Source organism: Protomyctophum bolini (assembly GCF_963924005.1).
Source record: "Protomyctophum bolini genome assembly, chromosome: 19".
In the NCBI taxonomy this organism is placed as follows: Eukaryota; Metazoa; Chordata; class Actinopteri; order Myctophiformes; family Myctophidae; genus Protomyctophum; species Protomyctophum bolini.
In genome coordinates this window covers 19,298,702-19,323,582 of record NC_137880.1, presented here as the reverse complement: position 1 = coordinate 19,323,582, position 24,881 = coordinate 19,298,702, and the positions used below count along the sequence as shown (strand labels likewise).

General features: G+C 43.0%; 2 protein-coding genes across 2 annotated transcripts in view; one reads left to right on the top strand and one right to left on the bottom strand.

The window, feature by feature from the left end:
- The window catches only part of lama2 (laminin, alpha 2), a 266,769-nt gene extending 259,104 nt beyond the window's left edge, over positions 1–7,665 (bottom strand). The window contains exon 1 of the mRNA XM_080791600.1: positions 7,462–7,665. Coding sequence (XP_080647726.1) covers positions 7,462–7,540 — 79 coding nt within the window. The 5' untranslated portion in view covers positions 7,541–7,665. The remainder of the gene's footprint in view (positions 1–7,461) is intronic.
- A 4,044-nt stretch (positions 7,666–11,709) lies between these two features.
- On the top strand, positions 11,710–22,386 carry LOC308334599 (vesicular inhibitory amino acid transporter-like; the record flags this gene model as incomplete). Its single annotated transcript, XM_080791402.1, has 7 exons — positions 11,710–12,612; positions 17,857–17,984; positions 18,378–18,504; positions 18,893–19,095; positions 20,039–20,276; positions 20,853–21,015; positions 22,067–22,386. 7 exons carry the CDS (start codon positions 11,710–11,712, stop codon positions 22,384–22,386), a joined length of 2,082 nt encoding a protein of 693 aa, XP_080647528.1.
- Between the last annotated feature and the right edge of the window lie 2,495 nt (positions 22,387–24,881).

Genomic DNA, 24,881 nt, shown 5'->3' with positions numbered 1-24,881 from the left:
AAAATCCCAGTGGAGAATCATGAAAAACACCTGGATGGACGAGAGGAACCGTAAGGGACTGACAACTCTAGAAGCACTACTCATTACCCCAGGAAGCTTTGATGACGCTGCACACAGTTACACAGAAAGCTCCTGGGAAACAGAAATCTCACAGGAAAGATTGACTCGTCACACAAGTGCTCTTCTTAAAAGGCATCTCACTTTAAAGGCTCTTTCTTGGTTTATTAATATTACCCAGGTGCAATAGTGGTTTAATATGTTGACGCTTCACTCATTGTAGACTCACTGCAGTTTACGTTTTGATTCTGGGAAACGTATAACTATGGAGTGATGAGAGCAGCATAAAATTAACTGCAACAGCTGGTGACATTGACTTGTGAAGATAATAGGCCTAAGTTACAGTGATTTTGATGTTAAAATGATATTTATAGGCTACTCAAGATATGTGATATTATAAATAATGAACAATAGCTGACAGAGAATTTGTCATAGTAGCTGTAACATTTAGCTGGCACACAAATACAGTACCATATGTTTTGTTTTGAAAGGTATCTACTATCTGGCAATCAATAAATATGTCATATTACACCAGTGCAATGTTTGCGTTTTGTGTTTACTATAGTACAATTATACAGTTTTCCAAATCAACTATGTTTTGGTGGATTTCTTGAGACAACATTGTTTTGGAGCTATCCGTGGTGTTGAAAGGTGCACAATCCTAAGTGCTGAAATAATCGTCCCCCATCCTGATGAGAATCTCTATTGTGTGTGTGCATAAGCAGCACATGCATGACTTGCATGTGCACGTATACACTAAACTAAAGGGTCTGTGGACACCCTAGTGAAGGAGTGTCCTGAAGGTATGCCCTTGGTTGATTGTACAGTATGTCAATAAGGTCATCACCAGTGTTCTGAATTAGACGAGGGCAGGAAGGAACCAGGAGCCACTGAGAGGAGGGCGATGTGACACATTCCAAAACCCAAAGTCTCTGCCACTCACTCGCTCACACTCGCTCACTCCAGCATGGCGGTGTTATGGTGAAATTGGTGACCTGTCAATATTATGTGACAATCTTGTAGACGTCATACAATTTACATGGAGGTCTTTATACGTGGCCTAACCGCTAGGTTGAACTCTGCTAATAAACAAACTGCAACAATTTACATTCGGACACTGACATTAAGTGATTGTCTACACGATTGTCACATATTTCAGCAGGTCGCCAATTTCACCGTAACACCACCATGCTGGAGTGACCGAGAGTGAGTGAGCGAGTGGCCGGGATTTGGGATATTGGAATTTGGCTTTAGGGAAGTTGAAGACATCTCAACCTCTCTCTCCCTCTCCCTCTCTCTCTCTCTCTCTCTCTCTCCATCTATACTCTACGTCTGTCCCTTCCTATCATAGACCAGAAGGATGTAGCACCACGCTTTATTAGCACCTGTCTAATTTTAGACATGCACACACATGCATTGCACACACCTGTTGTTGGTCATACAAGCCGTGTCTTTGAGGAGAGGGCAATGCGGTCATTGATGAATTAGTTACCCTGAATCCGATGACAAGTTAACAGCACTGGGGGCCAAATACTGTGTAAGCTGTGTGACAGTAATCTATAAAACATTATGTTATAAGAGTAACCTTCCCCTCAGTATCTCATCTCACTTATGGATTTATATCACAGCCAATAAAACCACACACACACACACACACACACACACACACACACACACACACACACACACACACACACACACACACACACACACACACACACACACACACACACACACACACACACACACACACACACACACACACACACACACACACACAGAATCATAGCACTGTGGGCTGTGCACACCTAAATGAAAAATGAAAACAAGCCCGGTTCAGCCCTTGCACTTGCTAACCCCACATCTTTCATCCTGCTATTAAATGAACAGAACCCTGTCAGGTGGTCCTCATCCATTTATCTCCTCAGGGGGTTGACCAATCAGTCTGACTGCACTGACCACTGGCATATGCAGGGACTGATGAAGCTGATTCTTCACTCTAACCTACAGTATACTGTATGCTCACGGCGAATAGCAATAATAGCCCAACTACAGTACAGCACAAGCCCTTCCATTTTTACTATTTTTGGAACAATTGTGAACATGTTTCTTTCCACCTTGATGACTTCATACCAAATTTAAGCATTGAATAACATAGAGCATGCTTTTTGTGATTTCGGAGACATCGGTTTGTGTGAGCCTCCGCCAGCTAAAGTATGCTGAAAATAGCAATGGATGTCGAGCGCGTGCCTGAGCCTCACTATGCCGGTTGACCTGGCCGCTCCAAGCAAGTCTTCTTTCTGGCCTGCCCCTCACCCCCCTCAGCCGCCTTTCCTGTTTCCTTCCGTCATTTTCTCTAAAGTCTCATTGTAACCTTTCTGTGGTCCGCCACATTGATATTCACATTGAATTTACTCCGTTTGGGTTCCCAGGCTGAGGCATTCTGGGAGGCCCCTGGCCTCAGGCGTATTGCATCAAATCCATTCAGATAAGCCTGGCTGCCTTCGCATTATTAGCACGGCACACTGCAATATTTTATGAGCATAATGATATTGGGTTGAATTCACTTCATAAAAATGTTGATTTCTCTGATGGTTAGAAAAGCCATTCTGGATTCACAGAGCGTTCCCTCCGACACCTCTGGTGGGTTCACGTCACATCAGTCTGAGCCCAGACGGGATAAAACCCACATTACCGTTGCATAAACACTTCATCGCTTGTGCTGCACAAAACCTGGTATCTAAACCATTTTCTGTTGGGTTTATCCTTCATGCGGTTTAATGTAATTCTTGGATCTGACTGTAACATTACTAACAAACACAATGCCTTCTTTTTGAAAAAGGAAAATAATGCCACTGTAAAGCTATGATTCATAAGTAGAACCACAACTAAATACATCACAGTCTATTGATGACCTGGCATTTATGTCTCATCTATAACACAGTAAAATGCTCAGTGTTCATTTATCCATGTATACGGTATACAGCTCGTCCATCAAAGAGCCAGGTCAGAATCCTGCAGGGTCCGCCCGTGTACTATTTTTCCCTCAACTCTCTATATAACGACTTCAAACTCATCCTCTCTCTCTACCGCTCTCTCTCTCTCTCTCTACCTCTACCTCTCTCTCTCTCTCTCTCTCTCATCTATCCGTCTGCGCCTTTTACAATGTAACCGTTTCACCCCTCCTCGCGTCTCTTCATCTCGGATTTCTCATCCTTGTTTTATATCTCCAGAGGTTGCCTCCCTCCTTTCCTCCTCCTCTCCTCTCCATCCCATCCCCTTCCACTGTGTCTGTGTGTCTGATTATCTCCCGATGTCTGTGAGCTGTGTCACTGATAGAGCGCAAGACTGGCTGACATGCCTGGTAATGAGGCGCCTCACACAGATGGCCCTTCTCTCTCACTCTCTCTCTCCCTCTCTGACACACACACACACACACACACACACACACACGTATTACTATACTTGTGTGGATATCAACATTTTAGTTTACTTTTTTGGTGTGCAACGCTGGTGCACACTGCACAACTAAGCATAAATCAGGCATAACTCCAGTCCAGCGTCAAAATCCCCAAACCTTAACCCTAAACCCTGAAATGATCCTATTTCTAAGTCTAACTCTAAAACCTGTATTTTTCTTACTCATAAAACAACCATTACTCTTTGGAGAACCAGGAAAGTGTGAACTCACAACACACACCTCTCCCCAGAGGTGTTCCACAGCATGCCTGTTCCACATCTCCAGTTAAACAGTAACTGGAGATGTGGTGAGTAGGATTAATAGAAAAGGCATTGTGGGGAGTGCGAGGTTTTTCACATCTTCAGTCTCGGAGAAGCCCTCACCTCCTATAGAGGCAAAGCACACATGCAAAAATGTGAAAACATGGAGAGACTCCATTGGGCTTGTGTAAAAATGTTGTCTGCTGCAGTGAACAAAATTGACTTTTTTTGCAAGTGTGCTTGAGTACAGCTGGGTCATTTATAGCTCTTCAGCTGCTGTGAGGAGGCATAACTTGTACAAATGCAGGAGAGAACGCACACACCACAAACTAATGGATGATACAAAATGCCAAGAAGAGCTCACAGCATGCACCTACGCGCTTAGACTTCCTTCCTGCGTACCGTGCAAACCGTGCACAGCAAAACACAAAAGTTTTCATTTAACTCTGAGAGTGTGAGGGTAAAACAGATATAGGCCTCATTTATTAATGTTATTTACACCAAAAAAATGGCACATTTTCGGCATTTATCATTCCAGCGTGACTGGACTTTGACATACGCCACGCTGAAAATCTGGTCTGGTCAGAGCAGCATTGTCTGACTAGCTGACAGACAGGCACCTAAACATATGTATTCACTCCTAAAATGCATATATAAAAGTAATAAATAATATATGTAAAAGAAAAAAGAAAAAGGAAAGGTGTACATTGATGTGTCTTTGAGTACTTTACTGGCTCTGTTAAAACGTATGCAAGGGCATATGTGCGAGATTATTTTGACCAAGGGACCACAGCCAGAGATCAGACGCCTATATAATCCCTGTGATAATATAACATTTGGATTTTGGCATAAATGGACGTGCACTGCCTGAATCTGCTTGAAAATGGGTTCTCTTCGGCAAGCCACTGTCATAACCATTATGTCAACATCAGACTTTATACATAGGACCTTTCACAAAACTGCATACTCCCACATGCACATTCCTTTCTCTGCTTTATTAATCAACATTTCGGTTGAATAGGAGTATGGAACTTCATCATAATGAAAGTCCCTGTTTGCCTGAATGTTGATTAATAAAACAGAGAAAAGTATGTGTACGGACTACAGTCTGTATGTACATTTTTATCTAAGGGGATTTACTCTGAGGCACAACGCACTCGGAGGAGACCCCGGGGCAGACCAAGGCGCAGTTGGAGGAAACACATCGACTCATTGGCCTAGGCTTGGAGCGTCTCGGGATCCCCCAGGAGGAAGTCACTAATGTAGCTCTGTCTGGAGAGGGAAAGTCTGCGACTTTTCCTACCCAGTTTCGCACCAGTGAGGGGTGGGAGGGGCTAGCCCGCAGCAGTCAGCACACACAGAAGTCAAGGCAGATGGCTGTATGGAACGTGAAGCGGAGCTGCACTTATGAAACAACACTTTGTCGAAAACAGAAGCCCCACACGAGGATAAAGGAAACATTCAGTCCAAATGTCCAGTTTGCTAATTCACAACTACTACTTTGGTGTTGAAACTTTGAATTTCTCATAAATTTACGCTATGTGGGGATTATCTGACGATGGCTATACTAAATTGGTCAATATAAGTAAATAAATAATATAGCCTTTCCATAGGATTATCCTTTGCAGGAGTGTTGACGACTCATCTAACTGTATCTAGGGCCGTCACCTTGACCCCCCGCCCCTCCCACCCATCACTGGTGCGAAACTAGGGGTCCCCACCTTTTTTCCATGTATACATCTTGTTGGCGAAAATAGCCAATCTCACAACGCCTGGCGATGCAACATGCGAGTTTGTACTTTGTTGATCTGCTATTTTCAAATGCGTTGCGTCATGCTTGCGGTTAGGGTTTGGGATATTTTCTATTATAACATGCCAGGGTGGGTTGCTAGGGGTTCATGTGGTTTCATAGATTATTTTTTTTATCCCTGCTGCTGCCACACACGCCCTGCCATACCCCCATGTCATCTGTATTGATTTAGTCCCTGATGTCAATCCCTCATCCCTTCAGCTGAACACAATATTGAAACATCCGTGTCTGTGGAGTGTGTCATTGCCTTAACAGAAAAAGACACCCAGTCCAGAATGAACTACAGCACAGAAAACAATAATCTATCTAACAAATACAGACATAAACGTTACAAAAGGCCAACTTTTTACACCTAGCAAAAGGTCTCTGACTGTCATTTAGGATTCACAGCATGAATCACTGTCCGTTAGTGTCACACTTTAAGCTCTTTCAGATGCAGAAATGGGTTCATGCCGTTTCAGAATCAGAATCACTTTATTCACCAGGGACAGTAAATGTAAAGGAATTTGTCTTGGTGACAGTCGTACAGGGCCATATCTGGAACTAATGTGATAAGATTTGTTTAATAGAGGCAAGCACGCTATACGGTACATTGGGTAAAAGATAAAAAAAAGCTCACATTCTTTACGAGGAGACAGTACAGTTGGACTAGAGAGTTGAAGTTGAACCTACATTAAAGTTTACAGATACAGAATTAATCTTATATATACACAGTACAATCATAATTCCATTACCATGTGCATTCATACTGGCACACAGCATTGTTATCGCTGAAAAGCATCTGCATAGAAAAATCCTCAATGTTAATTTATTCATTTCTAACTTGCATAGACTTTCTCTAAGTTACAAAAGGAGCTCAGAGTTCAATTCAAACTCAGGATCCCACCGTGTGGCAGAACAATGTACAATAAAATAGTCACTTGTGTCCTGAGTAGTAGCGGGCATAAGCATAACCCCATGCTAGTGGCACAGTGCTCAAACATTTTGTGCCTAAAATGTCTGAGTAATGAAAGTCTGCAAACTAGCTAGGTAGCTAATGATAAACCGTGTGGCCAAGCAGTAACACTGTACAGCTCTAGGACTTAAACCAAGCAAAAAGGGCAACCTTGTCGTTTGTGTGTTTTACATGCCTCCCATGTACGACAATGACACGGTTCATTTATTTCCTGTAATTAAACCTGACTTGTCTGAATGATAATGGAAACAAATAAAATATATGAAAATCTGTGACATAATGCGAAGCATCAGAATGGAATGGAAGCTGGCTACAATACACACCAAGAAATGGGTAGAGGGGAAGAAAAAAGGATATCAGAAAGGTGTAGGTGCTGTAGTAGGCAAATGTAAGATAGATAGATGCGGAACAGTTAATAGCCAACATAATTATTAGAATGACTGTTCATATCATAGGGTACACAATCTCCAATGTTATCTCCCTACCAGTCCCCACCTATGTAGAATTCTGTATTTAAAATGTAGGGGTCCCTATACTCCCTTAGTCACTATAGTTCCTTTGACAAAATATTTACTCTGACCTAATAGGCTACATATAGCCTATGAATTTGGGGGTCCTTGTCCTTGACATACATGTTTGAGTAAATTGAGTAGGTCTACCACTGCTATAACCCTGCTGACAACACATAGGCATAGCCCAGACTGCCAATGTCAGCTAGACAATAGACATTCAATCAACACAGGTTATTTCATTCATTGAAGGCTACTTTACTTTCACATTCCATGTTTGAAAATCAAGCGCAGCTCTGCGTTTGGAAGACATGATGGAAGTGAAGAGAAAAGGTGAGAATAGGTGAATTGATCAGCAGTCTATATTTCGGTCCATCGCTTTAGAGGGGGTTGGGGGGGGGCTCACTCACCTCTTTGCTGTGCCTGGCAGAATCGACATTGCCATAGCAACAACGCCGAGAGAAGAAGCGCGAGACAAACTCGCCTCATTTTCCAGTCGGTTGCTTTCACTGTCCGCGTGCGTCAGCCAGGTCCGACCAGGGCTACTTGAGATACGATACGCACACCGAACGTCAAACGGTGACAAACTGGAGAAAACTTTTTAACAAGTTGAACAAAACTCTCAGTTCTTCCCTCCTCCCTCGTCTCTTCCCTCCTCCCACTCTCTCCTAGTCCTCTTCTCGCGGCCTCTCTTCTTTTCTTTTCAATTCTCCCTCCTCTTTTTTCTCCTCTCCTATTTTCTCTCCTTTCCTAAATTCCTCCTCTCCAGCTCGATACGTCTCCGTGTCGCACAAGGTACACCAATGAAGACCAGGTGTAACAAATTAAAACTAATTTGTGACGTCATTGACACGGTTTTAAGATTATGATAGTGGGTAGAAGATATGTTTATTATAGAGTAGTCAAGTCTGTTTACAATAATATTAATAATGTTGTTTCAAAAATATTATTTTGAAATTGACATGTTATTTTTATGTCAACTTAAATGTCAAATGAGCACTAAACATCATATAGGCTAAAGGTTACTGCTGTATAACTATGTGTAACCAAGTGTACCAAAGGATTTACTTTTGTATGACTACGCCACCTTGAGATAGTTCAAGGACTAACTAGACCAGTAAACTGGGTTCCCCACAAAATGCAAGTTTGTTTAAGGACTTGAGGTGTTATACAAACAGGAAATGTATTAAACATTGAAGGAGATGAATACAACAATGTATTATCACATCAGAATATAAGGCGAACAATCTTTTAAACAATCTTTTAAGGTATAGGTATAGCAAAGTCAATAAACAGGTCCAACACTATTGATAAAAATAAGGGGCAACGACGTCACATTTGGAGCCAGTGGGGCCAATAGGTAAAATAGTTAAAACAGCTAATAAGGGGGAGCTAAGCAGCTAGAAAACACAATAACCGATGACAGACTAAGAAACTAATAAATTAACTAACCACACGCACAGCACAGCACAACACACAGCATGCAGGAAAAAACAGGGACGACACCGTGAAAAGAGGTGCAGTCACAGCCAAACCTTAGTCGTGGGCTAAACGTGAGATCCTACATGGTAGCAACCCATACGGCCAGTCAGCTAATTCACCAATTTGGCTCTCCTCGGCATCCAGATGCAACACTCGCCACCATGTGGGGGGGAAAACAACAAGTCAACAAATGAAACAGCTCAAAGAAAACAGAAAACAGAAATGGCTCAAATTAAACTTAAACTAAACCAAAACAAAATAAACTAAAACAAAACAGCAGTGGCTATATCTAAAGGAGTGGGAACAACATACATTTAGTACAAAATATAAATAATTGTAGCAAATTGTTTGATTGTATACCTTTAAATGTCCATATGTGCCCTCACATTCCCTCCTGCCACATGAAAGAGGTCAGCACAGCTAGGGCACAAGAATCATCAACCTGAATGATGACAGATATGTTTGGATTCATAATGAACATATACAGTACCTGAATGGTAACAGCTACATTTAGATACAGAATGAAACATGATTAAAACAGTCTTGAGACATGTTACTCACCCTGTCACTAGTATAGATAAAACCCCATGCAGACCCAGGTCTCGAGACCCTCGGCAGCATTCACCAAACATCTGATGTTGGCTAGATGACAGGGCCTTTAAATAGTCACTTGATTGTCAATGAGGAAGTAGACTGTCCCTATGGTGGCTCCTGAGGCTCAACTCCACCTGGCCACATATGTAAAGAAAAGGTTACCCTTTAATCCAACTCAACTGCACTGGTCAGCATTTGTGTGAGTATAGTAGCCTAGCTAGGCCTATGCCTATGCCTATGCCCTATTCTATATAGACCTGTCAAAACATAATATGATTTGGGAAGGCAATTTACTTGACATGGATGGTATGGTAATAGTAAAATTGTTTGTCCAGTTGATGGTCCACCCTATTAGCTCTATTACTCTATGGCTCCCCCTACTGCTCAATACCACACCACACTGGGGCAAAACGGGAGCAAAAGTGTAGGCAAATAAAGAATGTAAAAAATGATACAAGTAGTGTGTGTGTGTGTGTGTGTGTGTGTGTGTGTGTGTGTGTGTGTGTGTGTGTGTGTGTGTGTGTGTGTGTGTGTGTGTGTGCGTGTGTGCGTGCGTGTGTGCGTGCGTGCGCACGTGCGCGCGTGCGTGCGTGCGCGCGTGCGTGCGTGCGTGTGTGTGTGTGTGTGTGTGTGTGTGTGTGTGTGTTGTTTGGACCAAAGTTCTCCATAAAACTGTTTGTCATAGTTGTTGACAGAGCCTTAAAGTTAAAGATAGCAGTGGAAATATAATGGCTGGTGTCTGTCTCACACAATTCCACACAAATTGGGCTGCCCTCTGTTCACCTATAGTGCAGAAAGTAAATGCAATAGATTGTCTACAACAGCATTTCTCAACCTGTAGCTTTGGCCTCTGAACCAAATCTCCCATAGGCTATGACACAAATACCAGTGTGTTTTAATGAACCCCGCTGGCCTCAGGGTTACAGAACTACTGAAGGGTGTAGGCCGCTACAGTACTTTATATGGAGAGTTTGATGGACTTCTCCAATTCTTAGCATTTCATTAGGCGCCTATTATGTGTCTGTTTGTCTATCAGAGTGTTCAGAGCACTTGGCCATTATAATGCCTGAGCTCACTAACTTGTCAATCACTTCACCGACCGCACACACTGTGTGTGTGTGTGTGTGTGTGTGTGTGTGTGTGTGTGTGTGCGCATGTGTGATGTGCGTGTGTGATGTGCATGCGTGCGTGCGTGCGTGCATGCGTGTGTGAATGCATACTGTATGGTGCAGGGACCACCAGGGTCAGAATGCCCCCAGACCCCTGGACCTCCAGAGGCAAGAGAGGCTGAATCAGGAGACAGTGAGACTGAGGATGGGTTCTCATGTGCGGGCTTGGAGCTCTGGTCAACCCTGGAGGGTCTGGTCTATGTGGGGGTGGGCTGCAGTGAGGCCGGGAACTGACTGGACAGCAAGGTGAGTTGATGTGTCCTATATAATTACAATTATTATTAGTAACCAATAACCATTTAAGCCCTATTTTATGATTCATTGCATGACCTGTCACACAAAATAGATCTGATATTTGTGCTATGTTTGAAAAATGAAAAATAAATAGGCTAAGTTTAACATTTCAAAAAAGTTTGAAGATTGTTGAATGACAGTATAGGCTGAAAGTGGTTCATATTCTATTGTGAATTTTGTTGTTCAGCTACATCAATAAGTATATGGACGCTATAGTCCAGAGTGACTTACAATAAGCAAGGTAAATTGTATTGCATCAGTAACTTATACATTTACACTTTGTTATATACACTTATAACTTAGATGTTTTTTCTTGTATTTTATATTCATGCAATTGAGTGAACTCCCCTCTGTATATTTGCTGACGTCCAATCGAATCAAGACAAACAAGCCTGAACGTCAACCACACAGTCATTTTGTCATTGTGAATATGAGTGTGGACACATTGTGCCCAAATGATCCAAATACTCTATTCAGATGCAGCCAAGAGATTCTGGAGACCATTCATCTTAGCAGGCATTGTCCGTAGAAAATAATGTTTGGTTGTGAATGACAGAACATAATTCTTTCATGATATTTTTTTCTTTGCAGCTTGGAGATGATAGTTTATTTTTTTGAATCCTTTCACAACTGGAATGGAATCCTTGACCGCAAAACCCTCAGTGTTAATATGTCATTGACCTGAGCCCCCCACGGCTAGTAATTAGGCTCTATTCTTGTGCACTAGATCTGCTACAGTAATTTTACAGAACGTTGGCGCCAGAATAGAGGAGATAGAGTTCATGTGGTTACATACAGTGGTGTGTTTTTTTATAATATTAAATAGCTCTATATTCTGATCATGGCTAATGACTATAGACTACAAAGTGATTAACAGGGGAACAGAAAATACATTTTCATTTGGGATACCAATTTTATCCATGCAGAGCAGAGAACATATACAGGATAAACAACTGGATTCGTAAGCCATGAAACAGAAAAATTGAGCAGCCAAAATTGGAACTGGAACACTTTACAATTGAAGCTGGGATTGTGGGATTCTCTCTCCTGACTGGATAAAACCCCTGTTACTGAACAAACACTCTATTATATAGAATCCTCTTTAATAGCTGATTTTACATGGGCAGGTTCTTTCAGGGGGATGAAGAGACGCTGGTTCTGACTCAGAGAGATGAGCTGAACAGAACCTATGTAGAGGACAGCATGCTGCCTCTAAACACTGTTACACCTGTGAGCATGGCTAATTCAAAGGACACACGATCCACCACAGTATCAGCTACAGAAGACAAACATGTCCTAGTCCGGATGCATGAGCTGGGCATTGGTGACTCCGGAGCCGCCAGGACATCTACCAGTGAAAAAGACCCGGGTCTCGTCCATTTAGAAAAGCTAACTGCAACCACAGTAGAGGACAGACCATCTCCTGGTGAGGATCGATTCACCAGCATCTTTGATCAGGAGAATCCACCTTCTAAAGAGGCCGTCACTGACGGCACCTTTAACGGGCCTGGCACCAGCACCACATCATCGGCTGTCTTCCTCCAGGACCCCGCTGGGCTCGACGAAACTAAAAGTTACAGCGAAGGAACGCCACCCTCCGCTGAGGTCCACCCCATGCAGAGAAGAGGCTGCAGTTTGACCCACACGGACAAAGCCATACCCGACAGGAACCAATCCAATAAGAAGAAGACATCATACCGGCGGGCTAGAGAGGTCAGAGAGAAATGGTACCAGACACCATCTGAGGTGGATCTGGACCACACAGAGAACAAAAAGGCAGCTGTGAGGAGCAGCAGAACTTCCCAGGAGACCCCACACAGCTTGGCTCCTAGACTGGCGAGCCGTGAGGAGAGAGCAGCAAAGAAAGGGGAGGAGAGAGGTTTCGAGGGATCCTCCATCCTCTCCACAGATCCACACGAAGAGGGACTTCCAAGATGTGCCTGGAGACCTGACTCTGAAACCAGTCCCATTCCCATTCTCAGCACCTGGGAGGCAGGCTGGAATGTCACCAACGCCATACAGGTAAGCACACAGATGGCATCATCGCAACATACGTAACTGTATATACTGTATACAACGCCTGTCTCTGATCTTGTGTCACACCAGTCGGGGACAGTGATACAGTATTTTCACCGTACATTTGTAGGGGAAAATAAGCACACATCAATTGGGCTAGCTGCCAAGCTGAGAGTACATGTGGAAAGAAACCAGCACACTGATCTGATCCCATAGAGTATGGCCACCGCTACATTTCACAATTACATCAAGAATGGATCAAATGACAGTGTGTTCTGATGGTATATAGTCATGCTAATAGCTTATTATGCTGCAAATGTTCGTCCATATTCAAACAGTTGTCTCTGAAAATTGAATAATGGACGTGTAATGGACCAGTGTCTGTGTCCATAGAGAATACATTATGACATTATGGTTCATTATAGCATACACACACACACACACACACACACACACACACACACACACACACACACACACACACACACACACACACACACACACACACACACACACACACACACACACACACACACACACACACACACACACACACACACACACACACACACACACACACACACACACACACACACTTTCATATAGATAGATAGAAACACAGACACACACACAGACACGCAAATGCACGCATTTCTAGCGGGAATTGAGAAGCATTTACAGAAATGCATTTACATTGAAAGCAATTTGTGTCATGTTTGTGTAAACAACCTGATTTTGATCACTGGATCATTAAATCCACATGCAAGATGACATTCTGTACTGTATGCTACAGCACGTTGGCATAATTATTCCTGGGGTTGTTTATTGATGCTAGTCTGTCTGTCTATGTGCCAGTTTGTTGGTTTGTCTGTTTTGACAGTTTTCCCCAGAGACTGGGGTCCCTGCCAAAACAACAGCTTATATCTCATAGTTTGGAAAATGTCTTACAGAATACTGATCACTTTACAATTATAAACAGTACAACACTACCTCTTTGCAATAATATAATCACTTATTTCTTCCTTGGATAAAAGGCTTTAGCAAATAATATTACAGTAATACAGATTACAGATATTAACAATTTATTGTAATTGTAATCTTATGTTTTTGCAAAATGTCTGGCTCGAGACCCAAAAGAGAAATGTGACATTCTGTGAAAATAGCAGATCTACAAGCTCACAACACGCTAGTAGCTGCTAAAAAAGTACCGTAGCAACTGTAGCCTACTGCTTCAAGTCAAGCAGCGTCATCCAATTTAATGGCTGTACATTATCACATATTGTTTTGTTTTTTAAATATATGTTTATTGGTAGCAGGTTTCAACAATTTAAAACAGTTTGAACATACAATTTTTCTCAATTTTCTCCCTCACCCCATCTCTCCCCCCACAGTTATCGTCATAATTGAGTGGTGCAACCACTCCCTTATGGAGCTATGTGTGTCACTGTGTGTGGGTGGGTGGCAACCTAACGCACACACAAACACACATGCACATATTAACTGTATATATGATGCTTTCGGGTGTGCCAGTACAGTACAGTGACAGTACAGTACAGTACAGGGACCACCACACGGTAACTCTGTCATTTCTCAACCGTTTCGGACGCGGGGCGGCTCGCCGGAACGTTCCTGTGGGTCTGGAACCCCCCCCCCCCCCCCCCCTCATTATGAGAAAGCAAAAAATAAATTGTCTGTCAGAAGTACTCTCATATTCTCAAAATAGGTGATAAATGGTTGCCAGCTAGAAAATAACCTTTCTGTTGAACCTCTAATTGTAAACTTTATTTTTTCCAATTTTAAAAACCCCATAATATCCTTAAGCCAGTAAGCTACATAGAAGGATGAGTTGGGGATGAGTTGGGGATTTACATCCCAACAATATTCTACGTCTTGCTATCAGTGTGGCAAATGCCACATATTGTTGACAAGTAATCAATCCTCCATCCGTCATATAGTCCTATTGTAGCAATGTAGCATTGCCTTCATGTAGAGAGAGAGCCGGAGATTTTCTTGAAAGTTCAAATCCTTTGAGTGATTGCAAAAGATGCAGAATAAACAATCTCATGTACCATTCATCAATGAAAATACATTCCCTGGTGATGAGTGACTTACTGATTGATGCCAGTAGCCTATGTCTGTCTCTGTGCCAGCTTGGTATAATATTTATTAGAGAATGAACTTGCACCAAATCAAATGAGTAAAAAAAGGAAAAAAGCCAGCTCCCCAGGCTATTGCCTAGGATATATTATGAAAATCAGTTTGGATTTCCACCCTGGTTGTTAATGAAGTAGTCTGAGTAGTCTCTTCATTACAGATTAGACTGTTGGTTAGCTTTGGTAGGAGTTGGCTCTTTGCCACCTGCATTAATTGAACTGTCTGTGATAAGAATAGTGTTTATAAACAAATCTCTTATTGGTTGATTTTCCAAAAAGGCATCTTTAAAATTAAAGATATTAAAAAATCTAATTTAACCTTAGCAAACCACTTTCTTTTAATTACCGGTAATTATATGGGAGGAATTTATTTATTATTCATCGTTTTAATAAAAATGACAGCCCTGCCACCAAGGAATGTGTGTGTGTGTGTGTGTGTGTGTGTGTGTGTGTGTGTGTGTGTGTGTGTGTGTGCGTGTGTGCGTGCGTGCGTGCGTGCGTGCGTGCGTGCGCGCGTGTGTGTTGTTTGGACCAAAGTTCTCCATAAAACTGTTTGTCATAGAATGTCATCAGAATGTCTTTAGTCAAGTGCAGCCCTATACTATGGGTCTCCACTAGAAGTTGGATGCTTCATGTCCCAGGGGATTGCACACACATTTCCTTTGGTGATGAGCCTTGAATTTAAATGGTAGAGGTTTCATTTCTTGTGTTAAAGTCTTCTTTTCATTCAAGTAGCCTAATTTGTTGCACCTGGTGCTGAGCAATTACTGCTGCTTGCAGCCTCGGATAAGTGTTGTTTGCATAGCGCTTGCTTCATATGGTTTTCCCTCAGGGGTAAGTTAAAGAAAAGTTTGGGTATGATTACCAAGTAATCACTCTCAATATTAAATTGAGCTGAAAGGCAGCCATGTTTACTCTCATTCGTAGTGGCTTTTTAATTAGATGCCCTCTCCATCACCATTATGTTTGCACATATACTGAGTAGGGGAGGTGCATTTTGATACTGTTCTTTAATTTGCCTTTTACCTCTATATACAGAGGGTGGTATTGTTTACTTCTCCCTGTAAAAAGATTGGGATTTAAGTTGATTATAATTGTTTTTTGTGCTGATTGTATTGGCCTTAGCCCCGGTTTCTGATTGCTTTCCCCTGTACCATATAGGATGGGTGTTTTCAAATTCATTTAGGTCACCTTTTGTTTTATTGTTAAATAACGGACCAGCTGTAAGTGGCGTAAAAATGTAGACGCTTTTCCGACGTGTCTCTGTTGAAGCCAAAAACTTCCCGAGATTCCTTGCGAAGCATAGCGGAAGCTTGTGAAGCTTCCACATGTGTAACGGAAGGGGACGTTCGGTCCCTTGGATTTAATTGATACTGCAGTGGCCAATGAGGCATCTACCTTTTTTGAGGGGCGCTATATTCAGCTATATGTTACGTCATGATGATGTACGATGATAAGAGCACCCCTCACTTCACAAGGGTGAAATTTTCTATGGTAGGGCCCAGGTAAAAAATATATATATATTTGCGGAGCCTGCAAGTCGATGGGCGCTGTTGGGACACTTGTTTTACAGCGCTGGCTACTACTAGTAGGGTGCGGTTATGAGGAAAACGCTCTCGCCAGAACATTATTTTCTATTCTCTGCCTATCGCTTTGCAACGTTCGACACAGAAACTTGCTCGTTTTAGCTCGGTCGGTGGTGTCTCCCGTGGCTCAAGTTAGCTTGAGGCGGTGGGCCTCCGTCGCTGTCTAGTTCATAGAGTTATAAACAAGCGCTCCATCAGCGCCCATCGCTTCTTTTTCTTTAAATTAGAGCAGGCAATTATTTTTTACCCCTTTTTCTCTCCCAATTTTGCCGTTATATGCATATTATATATATATATATATAGCAGGCGACAATATACAGGGTTCTCGTCTTCTGTCGGTGGTACCAAACAGCCGTTACGTCGGCAAGGGTTCCCTTCTGCTAGAGATGCACACCAGAGGAAGGGGGGTGCCATGACAAATCTCCTTCCCATGCCTGGACAGCTGGGATGGGAAGAAAGAGTGTCAAACCCTTAGGTACTGGCTACAGCATCAAGAGGGTACCGAATGTAGGTATGGCAGCATCCCTCGTCATTCTTCCGTATGACCCGACTTAAGCCAAAGGAACAGATTGCTGTCTTTAACTCTATGTATTTCTATTTCCACATGCTAGAAAAAACAAATGGTGGATTAATCAATCTTGAGGCGGTTAAAAATAAAGACACATACTGTCTTTAAAGATGCTGAACACAAATTAGATCTGGGGGTCTATAGAAAGATGGAGTGGTTCACTTCCAGAGATCTACACGATCAGTCAATTAATAAAAGTAAAGTACAAAATCCATCATCATATTCATGGTCTCCTTCTTTGTTTTCCTTGTTTGTCATTTCTGGCTCCGTCTTCTTGCTCTACTTCTTCTTGGCCATCCAGTCATGGTTTGTTTACCTCCGTGGAGCTTTGTAATTGGGAGCCCAGCCAGGCTGTGCTCAGACGAGTCAGTGAGGAATAAGCTGGCAAATAAACAGAGAGCAAGAGAATTACAGAGAATGGCAGAGAGGAAATTAGACAATTCGATGTCAAATTTCTCCCAAACTCTTTTCATTTCAGGCAGTGACTCACACAAGGTCAAAATATGCATATGTTCAACAGACAATGGTTACAAAAGACTCACTTGAAAGTGTGTGATGCACTCCCATAGTTCTCACAGCCAGTATCTTGTTCAGACACCAAAACCACAAGAGTTCCAGCATTCTCTCCTCTCCTCTACTTTCCTGTCCTCTACTCTCCTCTTTTCTTTACAAACTACCAATTAGTTAAAACAAGTCCTGTGCCTCACAGGAAAAACTATATTTCTTAAAACAATCAACAAAAAATAACAATTATATTTGCTAAATTATCGTGGCATGCACATGTGTGACTTAAAAAACAAACTCCATTAACCTGTTCACTATATATATATTTTTTTCTTCCTCTCTCTCTCTCTCTCTCTCTCTCTCTCTCTCTCTCTCTCTCTCACTCTCTCTCTCTCTCTCTCTCTCTCTCTGTGTCCATTGCTGTCTTTGGCCTTTGCAGGGTATCTTTGTGTTGGGTCTTCCCTATGCGTTGGTCCATTCAGGCTATGTGGGACTGCTGGTGTTGGTCCTGTCAGCCTGGATCTGTAACCACACTGGCCAGCTTCTAGTGTCCTGTCTGTACGAAGAGTACAGGTCTACTTCCCTGTTCTATTCTATTCTGTTTTGTTTCTCTTGACCTTAGTTTAACAGGCAGACACTTGAAAGATTAATTTCTACTAAATCTTAAACATTAATTAAATAACAAACGTTATTGTGTTGTGTTTCCATCAGTGCTATTTTGTTATAATTATTTCTGATAATTTATGGAAGGATTTTCAGTTGACATACCGGTATGCAAGAATGTTAACGTTGTAGTGGACGTACTGTGACATGGCAGTGTAAGTTTAGAATAAATGAATACCCTGCCACAGTTTCATTGATTAATCACAAAATTGAATAGGACCAAAAAGGTTGAAACCAACATTTGCATTTGAACTATATATATATATATATATATATATATAATTTTCCTTCTATCAGTGTTGGTTCTGGGCCGGTGTCGAGGGTTCGAGTCCGACACAGCTACCAGGACATAGCGGAGGCATGCTGCCAGGCACTGTGCCCAAAGTTGGCTGGACTGGGGGGATGGGTGGTGAATGTGGCCCAGGTAAAACACACACACACACACACACACACACTCACATCACATCTATGGAGACTGTACTGATTTGCGTGATGTTTGGACAAAATCTGTAGGAGTAAAAAACAGCCTCCTGGTGGCGCTATAACATCTGAAAAGTTTGAGGCAGACGTTCTGCTCTGGCATCCATGGAGGTGCCAGAGATTAGCTGTTCACAGACAGATGGGCACGCACGCACACACACGCACACGCACATGCACGCACACACAAACACACACACACACACACACACACACACACACACACACACACACACACACACACACAAACACACAGCCTTCGGCTGGTCGGAGACAATAATTAATGAATGTAAGGTTTCCATCTGTCTTGTCTTGTCTGTGTGTGTCCACTCCAGATCATAGAGCTGCTGATGACCTGTACTCTGTACCTGCTGGTGTCCAACAGTCTGCTGTGGGACAGTCTGTCAGGCATGGCTGTTCCCAGATCTGTGTGCTCGCTGCTCACTCTGGCGTGTGTGCTGCCCTGTCTGCTGCTCACTAACCTCAGACCAGTGTCTACACTCAGCCTGCTCTGTTCCCTGGCTCACATAGTCATAAGGTGAAGCAGTTATAACCACGTAAACCCTCAATACTTCGTCAAACTTGACCTTTGGCTCTGTACTTCTTTTTCCCCTCTACTGTCCCCACTATTGTCGGCGTATGTTGCGCTTCAGAATATGGATGCTAGGCTTCAAGTGGTTAAAGCTATGTCGTACCCGAACCCGGGTCTCCCGCGCAAGCGCCACAACTTTGCTGAGTGAAGACGGAAAGCCTTTTTGGGAAGGGGAGATATTACGCTTCATGCAATATCTCTTGTTGACCAGTAGTGGTCCTACCCCAACAGCACGATCTAAACGCCTCAATAGAAGAGCAGGAAGACAACTGGATCCAACCAGTGCAGTTGTGTTGTTTATGAATTATTCTGCCATACAGATTAGTTAAAATAGCCTTTTATTTGAAGGTTTTGACACATATTTTGTGGTATTTCATAGCGTTTTACAACTACTTCCAAATCAGCCAACACTCCCCAGTCCCCACTGACAGGTAGTACTGCGTCTGTTTTTTGACCCCTGTCATAATTTGACCCCCAATATTAGGATGTATTAGGATGTTGATATTCATTCATCAGCCAACACTCCCCACTGACAGGTAGTAGACCCCCCCCCCCCCCCCCCCCCAGAGAGGACGTATAGGGCCTTAGTCCTACTCCTCCTCCCAGCCAACACTCCCCACTGACAGGTAGTTACCCCCCCCCCCCTCCCAGAGAGGACGTACCTACTCCTCCTCCCAGCCAACACTCCCCACTGACAGGTAGTTACCCCCCATTTTGATTTACATCAAAAGGGCAGGTGAGCTCTAACACACAATTCAACATTTTGGTTTTAAGATGTTGATATTCATTTTGTATTCATCCTTAGGACCCCAAATCACATTGATACTTTTACTGAAGTAAAGATATGTGAGTAATCTTTCCACCACTGTGTCTGTGTGTTACGTGGCAGTGTGCTGGTGATGCTGTACTGTGTGAGCCAGGCCAGTCGCTGGTCCTTGTCCTGTCTGTCTGTGTCCGTGGACCCGGAGGACTTTGTGGTGTCCGTCGGCGTGATGGTCTTCTCCTACACATCGCAGATCTTCCTGCCTTCCATAGAGGCCAGTATGGCGGACAGTGGGCAGTTCACCAGCATGCTGCAGTGGACCCACGCTGCCGCCTGTGTCATGAAGACCACGTTCACTCTACTGGTTAGCGACTCAAACGGCAACGTGTGTCTATTCCATATTAACCCCCCCCCCATTCCCATTCAAGTCAATGGCAAAATTAACTAAATATGATGTCAAGTTGAGTCAATACATCATCATCATGCATCATCGTCATGATAAAAAGCACGCCTCACTTCACACAAATTAAGCCTTTTTTCCCACAGAATGTTTGCCTATTATCACATGCCCAGAATAGGGACACTAAGGGCTGGGCTACACTGGGGACGGAATTGGCGTGGAGTCTGCAATGGTATGCTATAATCAATGGAACCCAGCTATACCGAGTGCAGGTGCGGTGCGTGCTGTATGTTACGCAGCCCTTCCCCTCGCCTTCAGAGGAAAATAAACAGTAAATACGGAACTCTCCGCAGTACCCTGGTACGATTCCGTTCCGTTCCCAGTGTAGCCCGGACATAAGGTTACTGATAGATGGATGGACAAAACAAATGATTGACCAGCCAGGTGAACTAATGAACTGATGAACAGACATGTGGGACAAACTGATTAACGGGTCGTTAATTGGCCTGCTTGATTGATGTCTTCCTCCTCCTCCTCCAGGCCGTGTTGACATGGGGACAGGGGACTGGTGAGGTCATCACAGACAACCTGCCCTCCGACCTCCGACCCCTAGTCAACCTCTGCCTGTTGGCCAAGGCCCTGCTGTCCTACCCCCTGCCTTTCTACTCCGCCGCTGAGATACTGCACACCTGTCTGCTCACAGGTACAATTACACCAGTGTTTCTCAAACATGTTCATGTCAAGGACACCCAAATTGATAGATATGTTGCCAAATATATATACTGTATATTTGTACAACCCCTATCATGCCAGGGACCTGCATAAGTGAAGGTTTGTGTTGTTATTCTTTTTAAATGTAACGTTCAAACATTGTAAAAAATAGCCAATTGTGTTGAGAGCTTGTAGATAGGCTATTTTCGAATAGCCAAAGTATTGGCTATTCGAAAATAGCCTATCTACAAGCAAACACTTTGACACTAACTCTGGGGGAGCCTGGGATCCAACTGGGAGGTTCAAAGTAAAGATATTGACACTTTCAAAGAGATTTTTGAAACGGCTGGATGGCACTTACACCCGCCGTCTAATGTGAGCGCAAATTCTCTCTTGGAAGAGCCACTCGTCGACTACTCTAATATACGGCAACCTTCCCCGTGTTTCTTCACTAGTCCGATCCAGAAGAACACAGTTTGCTGGCCAATGCTACAGAGCTGACCAGAGATAGAAAACTGTCGTTCCCTGATGTCATCGCTAAGGACACACGCATCAGTAAGCAGGAACTGGGGATGGCAATGAAAGACCGGGAAGTCTGGCGTGGCATTGTGAAATCCATGATCTCGACCGTGGTCGAAAAATGATGATGATGTGATTATTATTACTATTGTGCCTGTTGAACATCAAGTTGATGGAAGTGATTGTTGTCGCTTCAGTGCATATTATTCAGTCTGCCACCGTGTCTTTGGCTTGAAACAAAGCAACATTATGGGCTACAGTAACTGCAGCTCATAAAGTTGAATAAAACATAAACAAACACAGTACTTGAAGACAAGTAGATCACTACTACTAATACATTTTTTCATACTTGGTTTCGTGCACCGACAATTAACGATCTAAAAGCAGTCACAGACTCACAACGCATGCCACTGTGACACGTTGTGAGCTTGTAGATTGCCTATTGTCAGTGTCAGTGATTCTATTTTCTGTTGTGATAACTTGGAGCTACATATAGTTGCATGCTGGTATCGTCTGTCCGACAGGTCCCAGTGTGCCATCCCACCCCACACATATAGGTGGAGCTGTGTCCTACGCTGGCCTTGTGCTCCGTGGTGCCCTGCTGGTGACGTCCTTTCTGCTTGCCCTGCTGGTCCCTCGCTTCTCCCTCCTCATGGGCCTGACGGGCAGCGTGACCGGGGCGGCCATGACGCTCATACTGCCCTGTCTGTTCCACCTGCAGCTGAGGTGGAGCCGCCTCACCTCCAAGGACAAAGTCAAGGACGTGGCCATACTGAGTTTAGGGCTGAGCTGCAGCGTGTCAGGCCTGATATGCTCAGTCAAAAGACTGCTAGAGGGATTGTAGGGATGGATATGCTGCTGGATGAAGGGGACCTGCATGCCGTTGCTTTTGATACACAAATTGTGAGCTTGTAGATGACCTGGCTATATTCTCTTAGGCTCTTCTATGATGCAATAATGTTTCCTCGTTAGGGAGAGGCTGATATTATAGGAAATAGGATCTTGTTGGTTGGAAACCTCATATGTCGAAAACCATTACTTTTCAGGATTCAGTGTATCCACACTGTATAGTGTCACTAGTGTGATGAACTAGAGCATTTATGGGGAAAAAAGGTAAATACCGTTTGGACATAAGAGGTTTCTGCCCGTCAGCCATGATTTGTTTTGTGGGTTCACATTAAAGAGCAAATCCACAGACTGTATTCCAGCGAAGTGACGCTTGATTGGGAACTTGAGGGCTTAGATTTACGAAGGATCGCATGCACTCCTGTTTCATTACAGAAACCAATGTTATGTTTATTTAAAAAAGAAAAAAAGCACAGATTGTCCTCCTGTTGCCGTTTAGTGGTGCATGCGCGTACTGCAATTTCTCAGTAGCCTTGTTTTGTTCGACAAAAAGCAATTAGTCTGTGTCTTTTTGTTGCCTAAATGTTTTTGTGGTTTTGCCTGGCTGTGTTCCCACAATGGGGAGAGAATAGAGGAGATCTGTGCATCGTTTAATTTTTCACGTTCTGCTAAAGTCGTGTGTTAGGCTGACACAAAGTAGACACAGAGAAAGAAAAATGAGAAGTGTGCAGGGGGTGGATTGTCAGATGAGTTGAATAAGGTCAAATTAAATAGAAAGAGATTGAGGAGAGGACAAATTGTATCTGTGCCGTCTTTATTAGTATCCTGGTTTGACCGTGGACGTCACAATCATTCATTGGAACATTTTATTGTGACTGCACGCACACACACGTACACAAATGCACAACTCCATGCCCTCTGACACACACACACACACACACACACACACACACACACACACACACACACACACTGCACACACACACACACACACAGAGCGAGAGCTATGCTACAATGCCCTCATAAAATTGAGCAATGAAAGAAATGATAAAAACATTTTAATTATTTCCCAGCACAGAACAATCCTTTTCCGAAAAGCTCATCACAAAGTTTGCAACCACATTGGGCATTTATGTCTAAAGTCTTAATAAGCATTACTTGATCATTTACAATAAGAGACAGATGGGGAGGAGGGCGAGAGAGATGTGAAGGACAGACAGAGCACGCACAGTACAATCAGAGTGTTAATTGTATACTCAACAATTGTTTAACAAATTGTGGAAATAGCCAGTGGTGGAAAGTAACTAAGTACATTTACTTAAGTACTGTACTGTATTTTTATTTATTTCGGCCATTTGATTGATTACTGTACTTTTACTTAACGGAGTAGTTCTACATTGCAGTATTGATACTTTTACTTAAGTAACAAAATATGTGAGTATACTTTTTCCATCACTGGAAATAACCAATCTACAAGCTCACCACACGTTGCATAGCGATGCATTGTGAGCTTGCAAATGCCCGTATATAGACGACCTTGAAGATCGATCATGAAAGAGTCATTGCGATCATATCAATTCATATTATGTAGCAGTTATACGTGTGGTTTTGAGCCCCGTTTGGAGCTTTTGATGCTTCTGTGTGACACTGTAGTGTAGTGTGATCATGATCATGTATGGCAGTGGTTTTCAACCAGTGGTCCTTGAGGGGGATCCAGGTGGTCCCCAGCTAAATGATGGAGAGTTGGTAACCAAACGGACCCTCTTTAACTTCATTTTAAATTATTGTTAAACATTTGCATTACTTAACTTACAAGAAGTCTACATACACAATTAGAGACTGTAGAACCAGTAATTGTTTTTTTGATCAACATGGCATTTACCTGTTATCTCTCCTATCGTACCAACATCAATACAGCATGGAATTGTGGATAAAATCCTATCCAACGAACAATAAAACATTTTTGGGTCTGAGAGGTTAAATCTCATCAAATGGTGGTCCGTGGCTCAAATGCTGAATAAATAATGGGCCTTGATACAAAAAGGGTTGAAAACCTGCACTGAACTAAGTATGGCATTAATTTACAGAAAGACATGAAAAGATAGAACTTGGAGATAAGAGGTTTCTTTCTGCCCGAAACCAACGGTGTAATAATTGTGACTGTATGCCTATAAATGTCCCCAGACATTTATTTCAGTGGGCAGAGATTGTCTTGATATTATGTGACACTAGTGCTGCTTCAGGGGCTAATTGAGGTGGAATATTCTCCCTCGTTAGATTGTGAGAGACATCTTTGATTAAAGCGTAGGAGTGCTTTTCTTTACACTGACAAAGTTTGCGCAGTATACCTCAAGTTCAGAGGTATACCGCCCCATTCACGCTCTCTCTCACACACACGTACTTGCACTACACACGCACGCATGCACGCACGCATGCACGCACGCATGCACGCACGCACGCACGCATGGTATCAGCACTTTTTCTTCCTGATGA